Source organism: Maniola jurtina, chromosome 12, assembly GCF_905333055.1.
Source record: "Maniola jurtina chromosome 12, ilManJurt1.1, whole genome shotgun sequence".
NCBI lineage: Eukaryota > Metazoa > Arthropoda > Insecta > Lepidoptera > Nymphalidae > Maniola > Maniola jurtina.
Genome location: NC_060040.1, coordinates 646,018 through 667,668, shown reverse-complemented (window position 1 = coordinate 667,668; position 21,651 = coordinate 646,018). Strand labels below are relative to the sequence as shown.

At 37.9% G+C, this 21,651-nt stretch overlaps 2 protein-coding genes across 2 annotated transcripts in view; one reads left to right on the top strand and one right to left on the bottom strand.

Moving 5' to 3' along the window:
• Positions 1-12,847, bottom strand: part of LOC123870477 (calmodulin-like) — a 39,287-nt gene extending 26,440 nt beyond the window's left edge. Inside the window, 5 exon segments of the mRNA XM_045913802.1 lie at positions 4,979-5,153; positions 7,360-7,373; positions 7,634-7,648; positions 12,512-12,619; positions 12,622-12,847. Of these exon segments, the coding sequence (XP_045769758.1) occupies positions 4,979-5,153; positions 7,360-7,373; positions 7,634-7,648; positions 12,512-12,619; positions 12,622-12,832 (523 nt within the window). The 5' untranslated portion in view covers positions 12,833-12,847.
• A 5,961-nt stretch (positions 12,848-18,808) lies between these two features.
• LOC123870465 lies at positions 18,809-19,720 on the top strand. The gene has a single exon (XM_045913791.1). The coding sequence runs from the start codon at positions 18,971-18,973 to the stop codon at positions 19,718-19,720; it is 750 nt and encodes a 249-aa protein (XP_045769747.1). The 5' UTR covers positions 18,809-18,970.
• Positions 19,721-21,651: the final 1,931 nt, after the last annotated feature.

The window sequence follows — 21,651 nt, the reverse complement described above, 5'->3', positions numbered from 1 at the left end:
TATGACGTATACATAACGCTAAGAGAAAAGATTTTTGAAAATCAACCCCTAAGGGGCTACATAAGCTAGTGTTCATAATATAAACTTTTATAAGTACTTTCGAATCGTCAAAATAAAGCGTATAAAAAGCAAAGATTTCCCTTGGTGATTTTTGGGGAAAATCTAAATCCACGCGGACGAAGTAGCAAACCTCATATTATAGTTATTAGTAGTTAAAATTTCATGTCGAAAAGCGATAGTATTTGCTGTGGTACATTACAGCACAGCCGATAATGCTCGATGCTGATAGCCGCCATTGATCGATCGACTGTATGTAGCCTGCAGGCACTATTATGTGTGTGCGATAACATTACTGATAATACTTCAGCTTATATGCCTGTGTGTATTGTGTGGATATGGATTGCTTTACAGCCCATTGAATATTTACTAGTTTTTGAGGGGTTGCCTTATCATGCGATCAGTCGGTGGACTATGAGCAGATTGGTTGGAGGAAGTTGGCGTTCATTAGGAGAAAACTTCCCCAGCGGGAAAACTCCATAAGTCTCAGCTATATGTCTAGTATATGCTTTCTCTTTAGACGACGGATTGCCTGTGGCATTGTCAGCTGCACTGCCAGGCGATTTGGGTGGTTAGTAAGCCTTGTTTTGTAGTTGCAACTATAAGTTAGAATTTCTTCCTTTACTGTGTTAATGTTTAAGTGCTCATGAATTTCCGATATTTGTATGAACCATGGCGCGTTGGACAGTTGTTTCAAAATATAATTTTGAGCTCTTTGTATAATTTGAATATTGGAGTTGCATGCTGATCCCCAAAGTTGTATGCCATATGACCATATTGGCTTTATTATTGCTTTGTATATCAGTAACTTGTTGTCTAGAGAGAGTCTGGAGTTCCTTGAGAGCATCCAGTACAGTCCTCTATATCTATGATAGATCTCATCCCTCTTTATTTGGACATGTTTCTTCCAGGTTAGCCTTCTATCTAAGTGCATTCCCAGGTACCTAACGTTGTCGCTTTGTGGTAGCTGATTGTTACGCAGCGAGACCGGAGGACAGTTTCCTCGACGAAGAGTAAATGTTATATGGACTGATTTTGAAGCGCTCGTTTTTATCCTCCATTTTGACAGCCATTTGTCGATCTCATTTAGTCCACGTTGCAGAATAGCTGAAGCTTCTTCAGGAGATTTACTGCGAGCAAGAACAGCTGTATCATCCGCAAATGTAGCCACAGTGACATCGTCAATTTGAGGTAGGTCACTTGTATAGATTGTGTAAAGCACAGGACCTAGCACTGAGCCTTGTGGCACGCCAGCTGTGATTGGGTGAAACGGTGAAGTGTATTCACCTTCTTTGACTTGAAATATTCTATCAGTCAGGTAGGATTTCAATAGACCGAAGAATGTATGAGGTAGTAGCGATTTAATTTTGAAAAGTAGTCCCGTATGCCACACTTTATCAAATGCTTGCTGCACATCGAGGAAAGCAGAAGAGCAGTATTCTTTGTGTTCCAGTGCATCTCTTATTGTTCTGCATACCCTATGTACTTGCTCAACAGTTCCATGATGCTGCCGGAAGCCAAATTGATGGTCTGGGATGATACATCTTGAGCAGAGTTCTTTCATAAGCCTTTGCAACACAACTTTTTCACAAATTTTTGATATCACCGGTAATAAACTGATTGGTCTGTATGAGGTTATTTCTTGAACGGGTTTACCAGGCTTTGCTATCATTATAATTTGCGAGACCTTCCACAGAGCTGGGAAGTAACCAACACGAATGATGCCATTAAATAAAATGGTGAGGAACATAATACCTTTTCGCGGTAGTTCCGATAGGACTCTTTTATCAATTAGGTCAAAACCAGGCGCTTTCTTGCCATCCATACGTTTTATTATGTTAATAATCTCCTTTGGGTTGGTTGGCGTGATGGGCAGATCCAACTGGAAAGGCTGACCAAGGACGTCTTCTATATCTGTCTCGTCACTGTCTGGATCAGTTTCATTTGGTGTGAATATTTGGGCCAAGTGGTTTCCAAAAGCATCAGCTTTTTGTTGCTGGCTTCTGGCCCATGTGTTGCCCTCCAATCTAAGTGGTGGCTTGGGGTCTGTAGGCTTATTTAAGTTTTTACACGCACGATAAAGGGAGTAATTAGTAACACTTGTTGCTGTCAACGATTCCAGATATGATTCTGTTAGAGTATCCTTTGATTTAGCTATGGCGTCTTTAAGGTCCTTAATTGCTTTGTTGAGTACTGTTTTGTCTTCTGGGTGTCTACTAATGTGCCATACTCTTCGTAGTCTTCTTTTTTCCATTATTTGAAGTTTAATTTCGGATGGAACTGATTTATGTCTCGGTGAAGAATTGGATATTTCTGGTGTACACTTCCAACAAGCTGACTGAACAGTAGTCATAAACTTAGTAGTAGCATTATCAATGTCTTCCTCAGATTTAAGCGCTATTTGTAGTTGAAGCTCATCATTTACTATACCACGAAACGCCTCCCAGTCAATTCTTTTGTTATAAAGTTGTAGCCTTTTCATACTGTTTGTTACTTGGGCACTCATGGTCAGTATCACTGGGATATGATTTGAGGAACCATCTAAGGTTGAACTGATTGTGAAGAAGAGTTGAGACAATCCCTTATAAATGAAGAAGTCTAGAACATCAGGCAGTCTATTTGGGTCTGTAGGCCAGTGCGTGGGTTCTGGTGTTGCAATAGTAGTAAGGACGTTTTTATCCACACTCTTCTTTAGTTCCCTTCCTCGAGTGGTTATTAGCCTGGAGCCCCAATGGAGATGCTTGGAATTCCAGTCACCACCAACAACAAAGCGGTTACCAAGGCTACCAAAGAACTTTGAAAATTGTTCCTCAGATATCCTGTGTTTTGGTGGACAGTAAACAGCTGAGATATTAAAAGGGCCATTTTTGTCCGAAATAGATACTGAAGTTGCTTGGATTTGTTCAGTGCTGTATTGGGGTAGTTCATAGTGCTCTATTGTTGCTTTTATGATGACTGCAGTTCCTCCATGTGCAGTTCCATCTGGGTGATTAGTGTGATAGATATTATACCCTTTTATCTTTATCAGACTTTTACTAACAAAATGAGTTTCTGATATGAGGAAAATATCAAGTTTGTGCATATGAAGTAGTATTTCTACTTCATCTTTGTTGGGAGATAATCCATTAATGTTCCAAGTACCTATTTTTAAACCTATTTTGGTGCCTTGGAAATTAACGTTGTTATGAGTTGAAGCAAGGTACTCATTTGTTGTAGGAGAAAATCAATTTTTTCAGATTGCTTGATAAACATGTGTTCTAATGTTTTATATGCATTTGATTCTGTATCTGACTCTTGTGGCTTTGAGTTGGTAGCTTCAGCATATGTTTTCTTTTCTTTTGGGTTTCGATTGGCTGGTGGTCTGCTATTGACGGAATTTAAATTAATTGGATGAGATATTTTATCACTGTCTTTGAATGTTTGGTGGTCTTGCCCTTGTTTTTTAGGGTATTGTTTTTTGGTTTTCCTGTTGAGGATTTCTTTGTACACCTCACACCCTTTGTAGTTAGCTGGATGAGGACCCAGGCATAGAGCGCACATGGCTGGTGTATTGCGATCAGTTTTCGTGCATGTTGAGGTTTTGTGAGCTCCTGCACATTTAACACAGCGGTAAGGTTTCATGCAGTAGTTTTTTGTATGTCCATACTGTTGGCATCTTTGACACTGAACTACTGTTTTTCGTTTTCTCGGATCTTCTATGATTACCGTCTGGTGGTATATGACCTTTAACTCTTTAACTTTTTTATTATTAGGGCCAGGTAGAAGATTTGCAAAGAAAGTAGTGGTAGGTTTCTTTTCAGAGCCAAACTTCGCATTTATTATTTCTCCTGTCACTGTATTACCTGTTTCCTCAATGGCTTCCTTAATAGCATGAAAAGGAGTTGTATAATGCAAGTTTCTAATAACTATTCGGTAATTTCTATTATCCTTTCTATTAAAGGTGTGTCCAATCAAACCATTTTCTCGTATTACAGATATTAACATCTTATATATATCAACATCAAAGGTCAAAATTTTTAATTGATTTCTGTTGATAACTTTGTAGTTAAACTGTGATTTCTCTGCAACAGATTCTAGGAGTTCAGTTAGTTTATTGAGGTCTTCAACACCATATAAGATAATAGGTGGAGGTTTGCTGGGCTTCTTTGCCTTTGGTTCATTTGACTGTTCTTCTGTTTGGTCAACCACTAGTCCACTAAAGCTGTTGCTTGTTTCAATTCTGTCTGGTGAAGGTGAGCTTTCCATTTTTTTTCTTTTTGGGTTTCTAATCAGGGGCACTCTTTGCCAGTCAGGAGGCTGTGCAGATGTATCTTTGCATGGTTCTGCATCATTACAGGGGATCTGTTGGGGAGCTTTGGTAGATGGCTCCTCACTACTAGAGCAGGGTAGACTGCTCATAGACATGCTCCTTGCTCTCGATATAAACAAGCTAGGATGGAATGCTTGCTGCACTAGTCTTTTATTTTGAATTGATTGAATATTTAACCAGAGAAACTATTGTAACTGTTAAGTTAAAAACATAGTAAATAAGCAACTGTTGAAGACTCATAGGTACTAGTCGGGCTCAGAGTTTCGCTAAACTATTGCATCAAAACATATAGCACTTATGACCTTTTTCTATAAACACGCAACACACATGTAACGCATCACGCGAATATGATCATTAAGGTGCTAAACGACTTACGGCCTTTGACTGTACATGACTGTGCAGTTACTGACTCCAATAGAAGATTTGGCAAGATCGAGGGTAGGTTTGCCCAACCATAGGATAATCCGGGGAGCGTAACCACATATGCCATATCGCTGGCCATACATCGTCAAATTTACTGAACGCAGTTTCAAGTATGCTGCAAGCTTGACAGTTAACTTGCTCATGTATGGCCAAAGATCAGCTAAGTAAAAGATAAAGGTGGCGACTCACCGTCCGCGTCGACCTCGTTGATCATGTCTTGCAGTTCTGCTTCCGTGGGGTTCTGTCCTAGCGAGCGCATGACGGTGCCCAGCTCTTTGGTGGTGATGGTGCCATCGCCGTCTTTGTCGAACAGTGAGAACGCCTCTTTGAACTCCGCGATCTGTTCCTCTGTTAGCTGATCCGCCTGGAACACAACACAAACATAACCATTAAACACTGAGCTATCTGCATCATCGTGATCAACCCATTGCCGGCCCACTACTCAATACGGGTCTCTTCTCAAAGTGAGAAGGGTTAGGCCATAGTCTGCCACGCTGGCCCAATGCGGATAGGCAGACTTCACACACCTTTGAGTGCACAGAGAACTCTCAGGCATGCAGGTTTCCTCACAATGTTTTCCTTCAGCGTTAAAGCAAGTGATACTTAATTGCTCAAAACGCAAATAACTAAAAAGTCAGAGGTGCGTGCCCGGGGAAAAAAAAAGCTTTGCAACAGTGCAAACGAGGAATTAGGAGTGGAGACGTAAAGTTAAGCATGCCACCAACACTCAACTGACTTCCACGACTGAGAAAGTCGAAAGTGAGTTTGTTGTTTTGTCCTTCAATCACGCCGGAACGGAGCAACGAATCGACGTGAATTTTGCATGGGTGTAGTTAAAGACCGAGAGTGACATAGGCATACTTTTTATCCCGGAAATTCAAGGAGTTCCCATGAGATTTTTAAAAACCTCAAACCACGCGGACGAAGTCGCGAACATCAGGCTTCAGCTGGAGGTACGGAATAACGAGATTTTATATTTTCTTTTTTATTTAGATTTTAGAAGCTGGCGGATTGTCGCTTAGTACTAAATAAATATTTCTTCACTTTCAAATCCTCATATATACAACTTTGTACGTCACTGGGTTACTATCACATCGGGGCACCTTCCTAACCTCCGCTATCGTTCGCATCTTTATCGGGAGCTTACTTCTGTTATCTATATAAATCTCTATACTACTGCTACTTATCGCGATTTTTTCGAACCATGAGTTTCGCTGCGATATTTTAGTAAATACCTACGAGATTATTAGCTGGATAATATTTATCCAACGATAATATAAGTCGGCTCGATCGCATTTTCCGGAATCAACCAGTAGGTGAAGATATGGGAGGACAAACATTTTTATTATACGTTATAGGTTTTTAAAAATTCCAGGGGAACTCTTTGATTTTTCGAAAAAAAAAAAAACTAGCCTGTGTCTAGCACTTCTTTAATTTACCCAAGCAAAAAATCACTGCCATCCGTAACTCTGTTGCTGCGTTATTGAAGAGCAAGCCAACAAACAAACGCCGTCTTTTGTTCCTAGGTCTACCTACTGGTGGATTCCACTCTTTTAACTGACTGCGCCAAATACTAATATGTCTTATAAATGCAAAAGTAGTATGTCTGTCTGCTAGCTTTTCACGGCCCAACAGTTTATCCGATTATGATTTTGGTACAGAGTTAGCTTACATCACGAGGGCGGACATAAACTTATTTTTTATCCCGAAAAATCAAAGAGTTTCCACGTGATTCTTAAATACCTATCCGTTAAACCTATTTATATGGATGTAAAAGTAGCTTGCATCCCGAAAATCGGCATAAGCTACTTTTATCATGGAAAATGAAAGAGTTTCCACGGGATTTTTAAAAACCTAAATCCATGTGGACGAAATCTAATTTTTAAAATATTTAAACATAGGAAAGATTAACATACCGCAGAAACCACCATTTTCCTTGATAACTACCTAAATAAAAATGTAATAGAACAATCTAAGACTGCGTCCTGGCAATTAATGAGAGATTCAGATATGTTTGGCTGATAAGGAGTGATAAGATACTGGCAAAGATTACAATGTAATTACTGTTTGGTTTTCCACGTCACACTGCGGACCCTCTAAAGATAACCAGAGATATCAAATACTGCAGCGCTGTATTATCAATACATAGATAGGTATTATCAATTTATATGATCTAATTATCTTTAATTATGTGTAACAATTACTATCCAATATGTGTGTCAGACTTGCAGAAAAACTTATTTTTTCTTACCCTAGCATATGGGGTATCATTGTCTAGAGTTCATTGTGATATTACGAATATATACCTTTTATTCTTTTTATCGTAAAAAAAAAAAAAAAAAGAAATGGGGAGCCTAAGAAAGAAAGAAGAAAGAAAAGAAGAAAGAAGTTGTCAGTTTTTTTATCTGAAAAACTGACAACTTGGCAGGTAGGTAGGTCTTATAGCACAAGTAAAGGAATAAATCTGAAAACCGTGAATTTGTGTTTCCGTCAAAGGAAAAAAATATAAAAATGTGTTTCAATTTTCAAAGTAAGATAACCATACCAAGTGGAGTATCATATAAAAGGACTTTACTTGTACATTCTAAAACAGATTTTTATTTATTTTTATGCATAAAAGTTATTGATTTATCGAGCAAAATGTCAGAAAAAATATCAAAGTACGAACCCTTTGACTGAGTCTGACTCGCACTTGGCCGGTTTTTTAAGGTATATAGGAAAGTACCTAACAGCTATTATGTGCTTTAAGATGTGTTTAGTCACTAACTAGTTATTACTAAGCACTAACGATAACGTTTACGATTATGACGCAATTCATACTACAAAGTAAAAGTAGCTATCTACTATTCAACTTTGACACTATTTCTTAGTAGTTGAGGTGCATGCCCAGGATAGAACCTCTGACCTGCGCTATAAGATGTCTTAAGCACTAAGCTATAACAGTTAGCTATATATATTTTTAAAGAATAGAATACATTTTATTCAAGTAAACTTTTACAAGTGCTTATAAATCATTGAAATAATTTACCACTGGTTCGGAATGCCCTGGGGTATTAAAGGTAAAACTTCCTAACTGATTATCTAAAGAATGCAAGGCCATTTTTCAATAGGCTGCTTGATAAATAAGAGGTTACAGCAATCAGGATATGAATATGGGCCTGTATAGTAAGCACTTCAGAATATCTAGTACTTTAATTGACTCATTTTCAAGTGTTTAACTATACAAATGGGTTTTTTGCTATGAGGAAGTTTTAATAGTTAAGTAGTAGTAAACAGTATTAGCACCACATTTTTTTTAATATAGAAATACAATGCGTGCAAATGAGCAGGCAGGTCACCTGTTGTTAGATGATTACCGCCGCCCATGAACATTTGCAGCACCAGAGGAACCACCAATGTGTTGCCGGCTTTTCAAGAATTTGGCGAATCTTCTAACCTTTCAGGAAATATAATATTGAAATGGAGACTAACTAACTATTCAAGAGAAACTATAGTGTTTAAGTGTGTGTACAAATAATAGAATATTCCCACTTTCAGTAATGTGCAAGTCATAGAAGCATAAAAAACTGCCTACTCAAATTGAAATAGCTTAATGCAAAATTCTTGTTGATCTCCAGTAAATAGGAAGACCTAACTAATACCTACCCTATACACACCACACTCACTTGTCCAGTCTATTCCCTCATTCACATAGACAGTGACACACGGACAAGACAGAAACTCAATCACATATACCAATCAGAGAGAGAGAAATAAGGCATAGGATAAACAGCTTTAAATGGTCTAGATGGCACAAATCAATTGAATGAGCTACTAGACTAACAAGAAATGTTTTTTTTTTGAAAAATATGCTTTACGTTTAGATCAAAATCACATAGCTAAGATTATCTTAAACTAGCACACATGCTAAAGAACGGGTTTCTACATGTACCTTTTAAAAGCAAACAAAATGAAAATCATAAAAAACAGATTTTGCATGCAGGAAAGAAATATACCTATTTCATGGTTCAAACATTGCACTTTTGTTGCATCTACACACAAGTACAAGTGTTACAGTTAGGTGGTCCTGTTAAACATACCTACTTAATATTCTTTAAAATATTAAACCTTAAGGCATGGAAAATGTCATGTACTTTGCAAGAAATAAATATTCTAATCCTAAATTTCCTAATTCTGATTCTGATTTCAAGATCTGTTTGGCTGTACACATCTCCACTCCGCTTAGGTGGATAATAGGCCCTACTATGCTTGACATGGAAAGCCAGCTGAAAATAATTGTTTATATTGAATGCTGGTTTATTTTGTAGTTACTCCACTACAAAATAAACCAGAATTAGTTGTTCAGATTTATACAAACTGACAAAGATTCAATTAAGTACATAATTTAAATAGTTTTTTTTTGGTAAATGGAAATAATTGACACTTTATTTAAAGTAGTTAATTTATACAATGTATTGCACTTTTTGAAAATATTTTGTTATTTTCCTTATTAGTTATGTATATTTACTATATTTACTTAATTAGTCCATATCAATATGGTTCTAAAATAGCTAATGATTATTCTAGAACTAACATAAAATTTTAAGTTTAGATACCTATTTGAATTTTGCTTTTTATTATTAAAGGGTCATCTATTTTAAGTACTTAAAATACTTACAGTAAATTAAAAGCTCTAGAATAATTTTAAAACTACTTGATGCCACCTGTGACAAGTCTGTGCTAATTTAGGTTTCTAATAATCCTGTGGGAACACTTCAGTTAATCTAGGAGTCTAACTCTACAGGTCTAACTATATTATCTATGCAAAACACTTGGTTTGTTGCATATTAGTTGCTTTGTTGTGGCATGATAGAGGGACAAACAAATGCATAATTCTTTAGTCAAATATTGCAACAGGTAAGTTTAGGTACTTATATAATAATCATTGTAATGAACTTTAAGTCTGAGATTCATGGAATGCACTTTGGCTTGCTCAGACTTAAGCCACTGTTAAAACGAGACAGTGTTATACCACTGGCATACTACATCTGTCTCATTTTAACTGAAACTTAAGTCTAAGCAAAGTCAAAGTGCGCTCTATTGATTTTGACCTAAAATTGCTAAACACTTACCCCAATAGCGCACTAGCAGCCTAGCCGCTAGTGCGCTATTGGGCTTAGGCTTCTTTAGTGTTACTAGTTATTTAGCTTTGTTCCAAATGTCTTAGCGACAGCTGTTTGAATACCCTTAATATTGAATTAATATTATATTTACAGTGGCTACTTCTGTTGTACACAATCTCTAAATTGCAGGTAAAAATCTTGTGCCATCCTTTTCTGCAGAGAGCATTAAGACAGGGATAGAAATGCATAGTTTTGTTTAGAGATTTGGCCACAATGATCGCAATGCAATATGCACACATTTTGTACTTAATATAAGAACTACTAAAGGTTCAGAATAATTTTTTTTATCATAAGCGCCAATGCTTGAATGAGGTAATGCAAACTATGATAACTTTTTATTGTAATTTGAATGCACTAATGCACATCTTAATAAGCACATCTTATAATAATATGAAAACTACTTTCTAAATTATAAATAACTGTGAAGTACGAGATACATTTCACAATTCAGAAGCACTTGTAACAGTTTATTTGCAAGCAGACAACTATTCTATTCTACAAAATTACAATAACCTAAAGTAGGAGTTTTCCAGTTATTGCTGTTTGAAAAACTTTGCCAAACTGCTTTGCATGACTTTATAGCAGTCACAAAATACTGATCTGTCAAGTGTTATCAATATTCCTACCATTTTGTAACATTGCTACTGAATCTGAGTGGAATTAAATTTTATAGTACTAACATCTTTTTCATACCAAGGTAATAAGGAAAAGGCAGACAATCCTAATTTAATTAAGAACTGTCAAACCTTGTGAGCCTATTGTAATAATATTATATGTTTTTTAGACTGGCAACGTGACATAATCAAATTACCAACCGGAAATAAACCGGAACTAAATAATTAATGGATTAAAATACTTAATAAATAAACATTTTATCAGTTTATATTGATACAACTGAAAATCACAAATAATCATGATTTAATTTATGATAATTTTTGGTATAATTGTTTTTTTGTATGAATTCTGTCCACGCCAAGCCAATATTGGACAGTTCCCTTTGTAGACTACTATTTAGTCTTTAAATTTAAAATTCATATTCTGTACCTTTTTTAGCATAATTAAAGAGAAATTTAGAGAAACACATTACTCAATTACTCCACATACATCTACACCATTATTAAGTACATTACTCAATTACTCTACTCAATTTTCTCTCTGAAATTATGCTTAATCACTTTAATAAGTATTTAGCAAATTCAAGCTACATTGAAAAGGATTTACTTAAAGGATATTTAAAAAAAACACTAGATACTGTCTCCATCACAGCAATTTTTTAGGACAAGCCACATATAATAGAATAAAAGAGAAATTGTGTATTGGATTTGGTTTGGACGGGATAAAAAATGTTGCAGCTGTCACAGAAGCATAGAATGTTGGCTCAATAACAATAAAATGTTCAACATTGTATAATCAGAGTAAGGACAATAAAAACATCAATTTATTACTGGTTTCATGCTGATAGTTATTTTCCACTAGCACTGACACCTTTTTGCCATAATCTAGTTAGAATTAGTGCAGTTTGATGTTCAAATCAGGAGTAGGATGATAAATTCATGCTATACTTACCATTGTTTACATGTAGTGTAAAGATTATTTTATATTTCGCTTAGTTTTTATCTCACTAACATTGCGAAGTGTCTAATGGAAAGCTGTAGAAGACGGTATATAAATACACCGTAGTACCGGCTCGGAATGCCGGAACGATACCGGCTTTTCACGACAGACATTCTAAACCGACCTAGCTCCCGACACTCCCATGGCTTTTCCTTTTCGAATCTAGGCGAAGAAAGCTAACGGAACCCGTTTAATGAATTGCGTATGAAAATTATAAGCTCGCGATGCGATGAGTCAACCCAACGGGCGTTTGACAGGTGCGCCCGGCCGATCGATCGCCGTCCACCGCCTCGCTGAGCCTCGGGCACCCTCTCCGCCCCATCAAAACACTGAACCCACTCGCGACGCACAGTATAGCTCCCGAGGACTCCTCCGACAGTTGGTTGCATCCGCGGCGACGTCATTCGGCGGTACACCTAGCGAACTATGGCGACGGATGTTTCTCGACACCTCGCAACCGCCGCTCCCCGACACCGGCCTCTCTACGCGGCGCGCCACTCGCTTCCAAATTCCACAACGACTTCGACGGCGGTGACGATCCGCATTGCGGTAAAAAACGGCCATCACAATAATAATGGAGGCCGTCATCACTATAAACACCGATGCACCACAACCCAAAAATATAACCGGGATACGGCTCGCAACGATCCCCCGAATGCACTTGTGGCTTCATTTCGACGAAAAAACACTCACCATTGTAGATTAACTTGGATTATCTGGAGCTACACTAAAAAATCACAGACTACGCCGCAAAAGCGACCACTCGGACCGACGGTTGAAACGATACTGCCGCCCTCTCTCGCGCGAGCGGTCGCGCCGGGAAACTAGCGACCGCGATTCGCTCCGTGCGCCGCGCGAATCGTTCGGAATCGTTCAATCGAATCGTCGCACTATCATGACCGACTCGATTCTCACTCGGTCGCGTCTCGGTCTCGATTCAATGCACGTTTCGAACGTCCAAGTCCATTTCTCGGGACGCACGGCACGGGATTAGATTTGATCCGCAAAGGATAGTCGGTTTTATATCGGGCGGGTGCGGCGGCGTGGAGCGGCGGGCGGCGCGCGCCGATTGGCCACCGCGCACCTGCAATGCGTCACTGCGGCCCGCGGGGCGCTCGGGTGACGGGGTCCCGGCTCGGGCGCGCGAGTCGAGCGCCGCGGCGACACCCGGCCGGCGCGCCGCTCGCCGCTGCCAGCGCCCGCTGCCCCAGTTCGCCGCCGCAGCGCCGCCGCGCGCCGCCCACTGCGCAGGCCTGGCGACGCTCATGCTGACACGACAATGCGTCTAATGTAAACTACGCAGTAGAGAGTAAACTCCCGGAGATAATAACTTTACTTTGCTAGATTCGAGTACCTACCTACCATCGCTACTCCGCTCGTATGGGTGCCAGTATAGTACCTACAGGATACTATAGTGCCGCTACCTTCGAGCGTAGTATTCGACTTAAGATTGTTGCGTAAAGGGCATTGAAACCTTAGCAAAGTCAAAACTCAATCTTTATCTTCACCAGTCAATTAATTTTATTAGTAGGTCCAAGGTCTTATTATCAATACCTGTAAGTATAGGTCTTTACTTTGATTAATTTGATTCAACGACACGCGTTTAAGTTTAAAAAAATATTAGACAGTTCCTGTTAAGACTTCATGTAAAAGTAGCCTTCAAGATATTATAAATCAATAGCTAGTATATTATTTTAAATGCATAATTTAGACTGGCGCCCAACTTGGGGCTCCAGTGTAATTATTGGGCTTTAGCCTAGGTTGAAAATAAAATGAGTCTTTAAGATACGATAAACAACTGACGCGTGCGTGCTCATTTTCCCGCGATTTTACGCAAGTCTCTTTTGTTTTTAAATTTACAGATTAAAGTGAATTTTTATTCTATTCAACTCGTATCATTTCATTTCGTTATCATTCAAAACCAGCCTAAAGCCACAATGTGCTATTTGATCGTTAATCTAAACTCTTGTAAAAAATATAGAACCATGATACATCTTTCGATGGAAAAAATTTAGAAAACTGTTCCCACTATCTATTTTTTTATTTTAAATCTTTTCTTAACTTTTTATTGTTATTTTTCTGTTATCTATTTTCGCATTTTACAATTAACGCATCTATTACCTACCTAGTTTATTTTTAAAACGATATTTTGACTTTTTGCCTCCATCGCAGTCTAGTGTCCTCATTGCTATAGTGTCATCTATGTAAGTAATATGGATTACTTATAGATCTAGAACAACAAAGAATGAAATAATAGGCGTAATACGTTTGTATGGAGAAGCGCGTAAGAAGCGTACACGTCTTAAGAATAAGCCGTACAACTTTATGGGAAACGACCCGTGCACGGTGCACCCACCGGCTTGTCCCACCAGCTGTGGGTGCAAGGGGAATTCGTATTTACCCATACACCCACTGCGTTATGGTTGGAATTACATTTGAGAATATGTCGATACATCGTATCGATAAATACAAAATGGATACTGTATAATTTTATTTTAGTATTTATTTATAAAATAAATCGATAATAGGAATCGATATTGATTACTCGATATAAATGTTATCTGTGATTCAACTGTCATTATCGAGCAATAATTGTCAAAAAATGCTCAAAGCCAAAACTAGATGGCGTTGTAAACGTTTATAGAAAGTATAGACTATGATGGACGAAACATAGACGACTAAAATTATTTTAGAATGGCGGGATATTTAAATGTAGACAAATAACTACAAACTTGACATTGGCTAATCTTTGTGAAGCCAGACGAGAGAGGAAAAAAAATATTTAAATGTAAACAAACAAGGTCTAAACTAAAAAACTGAAAAATTATGAGAGGCGGTGAACCATACATACAAAACCAATGGTAAGTAGTTAACAAGTCAACCAATGCAACTACCTATTTGGCATTAAATTATTAGGACGTAACTACAAAAAAAAAAAAAGTATAAAAATCCTAGGTCCCTAACTTAATATTAAACTTGTTGTGGGCCAGGGATATGACGAACTCGTAATTTTACCGAAATTCTAAACGTAAGTACTACCAACTGTACGCAACTTTGGAAAATAACGAAAAGAACCAACCAATGTTATAATAATTTTCATATAATAACGGTATTGTTAGGGTTTCGTACTATAGGAAAAAGGAACTCTTATAGGATCACTTTTTGTTTGTCTGTCTGTCTGTCTGTCCGACTATCCGTCTATCCGTCGTGTCTGTCATGAAAACCTATAGGGTACTTTCCGTTGACTTAGAATCATGCCAGGTAGGACTTAGGAGGTAGGTAGGTTTTATAGCACAAGTAAAGGAAAATATCTGAAAACTGGATTTGTGGTTATGTAACCACAATAAAAAAAAATGTGTCTATGAAAAAATAATTAGTATTTTCAAAGTGAGATAAATATACCAAGTGAGGTATGAATCATAATATGAAAGAGCTTTATCTATACACTCTAGAACAAATTTTTATTTATTTTCATACATAATAGTTTTTGATTTATCGTGCAATACCCGAGTACGGAATCCTCAGTGCGCGAGTCTGACTCGCAATTGACCGTTTTTTTAACCGACTTCCAAAAAAGGAGGAGGTTCTCAATTCGTCGGGATCTTTTTTTATTTTTTTTTATTTTTTATGTATGTTCCCCGAGTACTCAAAGACCCCTGGACCGATTTGGAATTTTTTTTTTTGTTTGAAAGGGTATACTGTGCAGGTGGTCCCATATAAATTTGGTGAAGATCTGATGAATATCTTCGGAGATGGAGAACAGAACTCCTCAATGGATAGGAGCAAATTGCTCGCGATCAGTGTAATAGCTTAGTAAACAGTAGGGTTTTAACTGGGCACAGCATATTATAGTACAGTGGGGCCACTAAAAATTGTGAAATAAAAAAATTTCAAAAGAAAATTAAAACCGACTTCAAAAACGACAAACACTAAAAAGTAAAAAATAACTTTTGTTTAGCTACACGTGTAATGCACCTAGGTATGAAGTCGGGCGAGCTTCACTCTTGGATTTCTAATTTTGTTTTAATAATATGCTCGCTCGACTTCATACCTAGGTGCATTACACGTGTAGCTAAACAAAAGTTATTTTTTACTTTTTAGTGTTTGTCGTTTTTGAAGTCGGTTTTATTTTTTTTTTGTTTTAATATTTTGATAACACATCCATAAGACTAGCCCTTGAAGAATGACGGAGTTTTATATGGAGGTAGGTACTATAGATAATACACAAATATTATAATAATACGTTAAATAAATAATAGCTACTTAATTAGTCGTCTCCGCTTGAGAGGTCCATTGAAGTAGAAATGGAGAGATCTCTTAGTTTTACAAATGAGGCAATATCCAATACGAGTCCCTCATTGCTATTCAGAGCTGCCGCTAATAAGTTAACTCTGCGACTAATTTGCCTTTGTGTTTAGTTCATTATCACTTCAAATTTCACACAAAAAATAAAATGTATTTCTACGAAGTTAAGTAATTACAGGTTTTTAGGCTAACAGTATAATAAAACAAAAGAATCGTTATGTTAGAATGTTCGGACAGATTAATAAAATAACGAATTCATTTTATTCAGGACCTTTTCAGGGTCTGGATGAAAAAACAGATCCATCTATTGGACCAGTCTGTTTGTTTGTCTGTATGTCCAAATTGCTCCAAATCTACAGGACTGATAAGTTTATTTTTTATTGAAAGTGAATTCAACCCTTGAGACTGAGTTGAATTAAAAACATACCCCTTTGGTTTCTACACTGCATATCGTAGGAACACTAAATCGCTTGGCGGTGCGGTTTTGACGGTAGGGTGGTAACTAACCATAGCCGAAGCCATCCACCAGACCAACAAGTTGTTTGATACCTACACCTTATATGAATAGGGTATGTGACCCAAACACGGAAGTGTAACGGGGACATTTTTTGGGGACAAATAATAATTAATAGACGTGACTGCAAGCGATGGGCAGCTTGCGCCGCCCACGCAGCCTCCAATCATCTCTCGAGGGTTCTGCAGGTTTTCGTCGCTGGCAAGTGGCACCGTCACAGTAGCACGCATGCAGCATTACTAATGGTGTCCTGTCCCAAGAATGATGGCGTTGTTTTAAAAACCGTTTCTACACTGAAGGCAACATCCATGTATTGTCACGATTGAAAATTATTGTGTCATAAATATTTATATAACCAATGTAGTTGTAACATGTCGCCGGAAATTACCGCCGGACGTGATTGTAGCGACGCGTCATTTCCTCAAAGCTACGAGCTACTGGCTCCACGCTACGCCGTAGCGCGCTACGGGCGGTGGGTCGACTTGCAAAGGGAATAACAAATTGATTGGAGGCTACGGTTAGACAATGAATCACACTAATATTATAAAGGCGAAAGTTTTGTGTGTATGTGTGTATGTTTGTTACTCTTTCACGTAACAACTATTGGGTAGATTTGGCTGTAGATTATATCCTGGATTAACACAAAAGGCTACTTTTTATCCCAGAAAATCAACGAGTTCCCACGGGATTTTTAAACAATCTATATCCACGCGAACGAAGTCACGGGCATCAGCTAGTAAAAATAATAAGGAAAGACTGAACTTTTTAATTTTTATTACATAAAGCACTACATATTTCCATCATATCACATTTCCACCACACGCCACGGTCTTACACCGCCCGAATCCAGTGTTTCCCTTCCCTATCGTATCTTCAAGACAATAGTGAATCGGCATTTTCTAGTCAAGCGCGCTCCAATTTAGACCTCATTATTGCTTTCCTTGTTGTCAAACAAATCTACTCTGCAATTAAATAATCTTTGTTTTAACCACTTGGCGAAAACGGCTTTTTAGAGTATCAGGGGTCTATTAAATTGCTGTAGTGTTTATGGTCTTGGCAGCCAGTCGGCCAAGCGCAGTCATTTGGCAACAGATCTGACTGGCCACTCTGCATGCAGAGTGATTTCAAAATGCGACCGCCCACTGCCTGCTATCCTACTTAATTTTATAAATGTAATTTATTAAATATCATATAGTTGGCGCTTTAGTAATAGAACACATTTTTAATTATTTTTTGTGTGATGTAACCATAAAATCACGGTTTTCGAATTTTTTCCTTTACCTGTGCTATAAGATCTACTTACCTGCCTTTAATGATTCTAAGGTCAACGGAAAGAACCCTATAGGTTTTCTTGAAAGCCACACGGATATAGACAGGCAAACAACAAAGTGATCCTATAAGGATTCCGTTTTTCCTTTTGAGGTACAGAACCCTAAAAAAGATTATATTAAATCAATTAATATCAGTAGAACATCTTTTGAAATCAGTGCGGATTAAACGCCTTACGCCCGATATTCGTTATACCTCCGAACGTCGGGACTCGGGAGTAAAGTAAATGTCGTCGGTAAGGCTTTGCGGATCAAATTGCGGACTCGGATTCAGACAGGTTACGAAGGTAAGCCTAATGCAGGCTTGTTACTGGTTAGCTTTATACCGTTAAGGTGAACTTCACCGTGGAAAATCTCTACTAGGGATGTTTTTGATTTATGATTTACGATCTTACCTAATAGATTAGACGTGATTTAAACTGAGGTTAAATCGTGTGTTGTGTGGAATAAACGAGCTCCAACTTTTAACCCAAGGTCAAAACCGGTTAAAGGATGTCAAAAAATAATGCGCAGTAAGTAACTCATCCCTACTTCACACATTACTTGTAGGGATGAGTTTCATCAAATTAAATTGCATGTACAGATTTCCGCCAGTGTTACAGAGTAAAAGTAACTATCATATTATTGGACTACACAAATTCCAAACCCTATTTCACCCCTTAGGGAATTTCTAAAAATTCCTTAGATTTAGATTTTTATAGATCCCGTGGGAACTGTTTGAATTTTCGGGATAAAAAGTAGCCTATGTCCGTCCCCGGGATATAAGCTAACCCTGTACCAAATTTCGTCAGAATCGGTTAAACTGTAAAAGGAAAAGGTAGCAGACAGACAGATAGACAGACACACTTTCGCATTTATAATATTACTAGCTGATGCCCGCGACTTCGTTCGCGTGGATGTAGGTTTTTTAAAATTCCCGTGGGAACTCTTTGATTTTCCGGGATAAAATATAGCCTATACGGATTCGGAAGAATCCCTCTAAGTAATGGTAAAAGAAATTTTGAAATCGGTCCAGTAGTTTTTGAGCCTATTCAATACAAACATACAAAAATACAAAAATACAAAGGTTTCCTCTTTATAATATTAGATAGAAAGAGAGTTACATTTACAACAAAAAAATATACATACGAATAAAGAGATTAAGGACGCAATAATAAAAAGACACAATGAAGCATGGCGAAGTAAACAGTTACATGGCCAATTTCCTAAGAAAGTACTAGATCAGGCTAATGTATACAAGGAACTTTCATTTAAATGGATGAAAAGGCAACAGATATCTCCAAGCATTGAGGCCTCAATATTTGCCATACAGGATCAAGCCGTCATGACGCGACAACATCAACGCGACATACTAAAAGAACCAGTAGATGGAAAATGTCGCCTATGTGCAACCAAAGATGAAACCACGCAGCACATTATTTCAGGGTGTGAAAAATTGGCAGGGACCTATTATGTCAAAAGGCATAATAACCTTGTACAATACGTCTACTGGTGTCTGGCCAAAAAACACAACTTTGAAGTCTCCAACCTGTGGTGGAAAGAAATTCTCACCCAACCGCAAGTTATAGAAAACGCAACCGCAAAAATCTTATGGGAAATGCCAGTTCAAACTGATGTCACCGTAACTCATAACAGACCCGATTTAATTTACATAGATAAGAATAAAAACCGAACATTTTTAATAGATATAACAGTTCCATCAGATTATAATATAGGGCCTAAAGAAATAGAGAAGTTAAGTAAGTACCATCTCTTAAAAACCGAAGTCAGTCGTTTGTGGGATACACAAGCGACAGTAATTCCAATTGTAATAGGTGCGACGGGTGTAGTAGCTAGAAGCATTAAAAAATATATAGATACATTAGATACCAACATCGACATAAGTATTCTTCAAAAACAAGCAGCAATACACACTTCAATTATGATATCCAAAGTGCTAGGAGATACTGTTTTTGTTCACCACACACAGCCGGAACAACATACGCTACGTGATAATATCGCAAATTAAGAATATGTATGTGTATGTATGTATGTGAATGAGTATATAAATAGTAAAAAAAAAAAAAAAAAAAAGTTGTAGTAGTAGCGTAGGTTTTATAATTTAAACATGGGGACATAAGTACCTTTTTTCCTGCGTGTGGCGGGACGGGGTATTTATTTGAACCGACCAAGATAGTCGAGAGAAGAAAACATGTATAGATAAGTATAAATTTAATAGCAAACTTTCCAAATCGCGATAGTAACTAGGTACACGCTCGTGACACCTCGCACCTCCGCTACAAGCCGCCTCAAGTATGCCAAGGTCGTCCTATACATAAGGTATAAATTATAATACATTATCTCACTGCATCTGCATAAAACGCGATTATTCGCCCGAGCGAGCGCGCCACTCACAAGGCCGAAACTGGAATGCTCTTTGTTACATTTGACTTTATTTAGGCCTTTAAATTTCGTTCTCTTAGTGAGTTGTATGTGGAAGGATCTGGGAACCCACCGCAATATTATCCCAAGAGAACTTCTGCCATCGTGTGATTAATGGAAGGAGTCAAGACCCTCAGTAATGAAGGAATACGACTATAAAGAAGGCCTTTAGGGTAAATGAAAAGATCGTGAGGAAATCTGCATGCCTAAGAGTTCTCCATAATGTTCTCAAAGGTGTGTGAAGTCTGCCGATCCGCACTTGGCCAGAGTGGTAGACTATGGCCAAATCCCTTCTCACTCTGAGAGGAGTCAGTAGTACTCTGTACTGAAGTGTGTACTCTGTAGTGAACTGGTGATGGGTTGACCATGATGAGGTTTTTAGGGTAAAAAAGAACCGTAACAGCTTAGTGGTTAACGTCCGCCTTCTATACGGGAGGTCGGGGGTTGAGATCCCGGTCAATGCATGTGCGTTTTATGCAACCTGGAGTCACAGTTTACTCCATACAATCGTAGCCCCAATTTCATTTGAATATTAAGCAACCAAAGTCCATGAAATTTTACACACATATTCTAGAAACTAATATCCGTGTGCCTGTGGTGTTTTAGATTTTTCTAAAAATATGTAGTTTTAAAATTACAGGGGCTCAAAAATTTGTATGTGAATTTTTAAGACCGCGTAACTTTGAAACCGAATATTTTAACGGGAATCTGGAAAACCACAGGCATAGATATTAGTTCCCGGAACGTTTCTACAAAATTCCATTGAGTATGATTGGTTAGTATTCCAATGAGAGACGAGCGTTTGTATGGAGCGAGTGACGGAGAAACCCCTCTTATTTGGGTGCTCGGGGGCTTCAGCACTCACGAGAGGTAAAAATGGGTGTAGAAAACCCATAAACATATGCATAAAATCGGCTCCGATCGTTATCTCTGTACATTATAACGTTTTGTATTTTTTTTATTGCTAAACTTCATTTAGTATCTAGGTACCTAGTACCTACTTATACGACAGTAATACTTAAATGTGTTTGTACATATTCCTTTTTGTGTAATGGCAAATCTAAAAATTCTTTTGGAACCATAAATTACTACGATACGGAACCCTTCGCGGGTGAGTCCGACTCGCACTTGGCCGGTATTCTTCATTACACTAATTACTTAACACCTGTAGTGAATACGGTGAGTCACGCACTATTTCCCGACTGTCACCACGAGGGGTGTGGTAAACGCCATACACGAAATACATACAGCCTATATGTCTATATGAGGTGCGCATTTGAAAATGGGACGGACACCTGTTATCAATAGGTACGTTTTGACGTTTGACAAGTTAAAATTAAAAATTTATAACACCCCCGACAAGTAAAGGTTACAGCAACAGAAAAGAACTGATAACTTTCAAACGGCTGAACCGATTTTCTTAGATTATAGCTAAGAACACTCTCGATCAAGCCACCTTTCAAATAAAAAAACTTAATTAAAATCGGTTCTTTAGTTTCGGAGCTACGATGCCACAGA

What these genes read in the sequence shown, in the direction of transcription:
- LOC123870465 (XM_045913791.1), top strand. Translation starts at nt 18,971, where the DNA reads ATGAAAAGGCAACAGATATCTCCAAGCATTGAGGCCTCAATATTTGCC.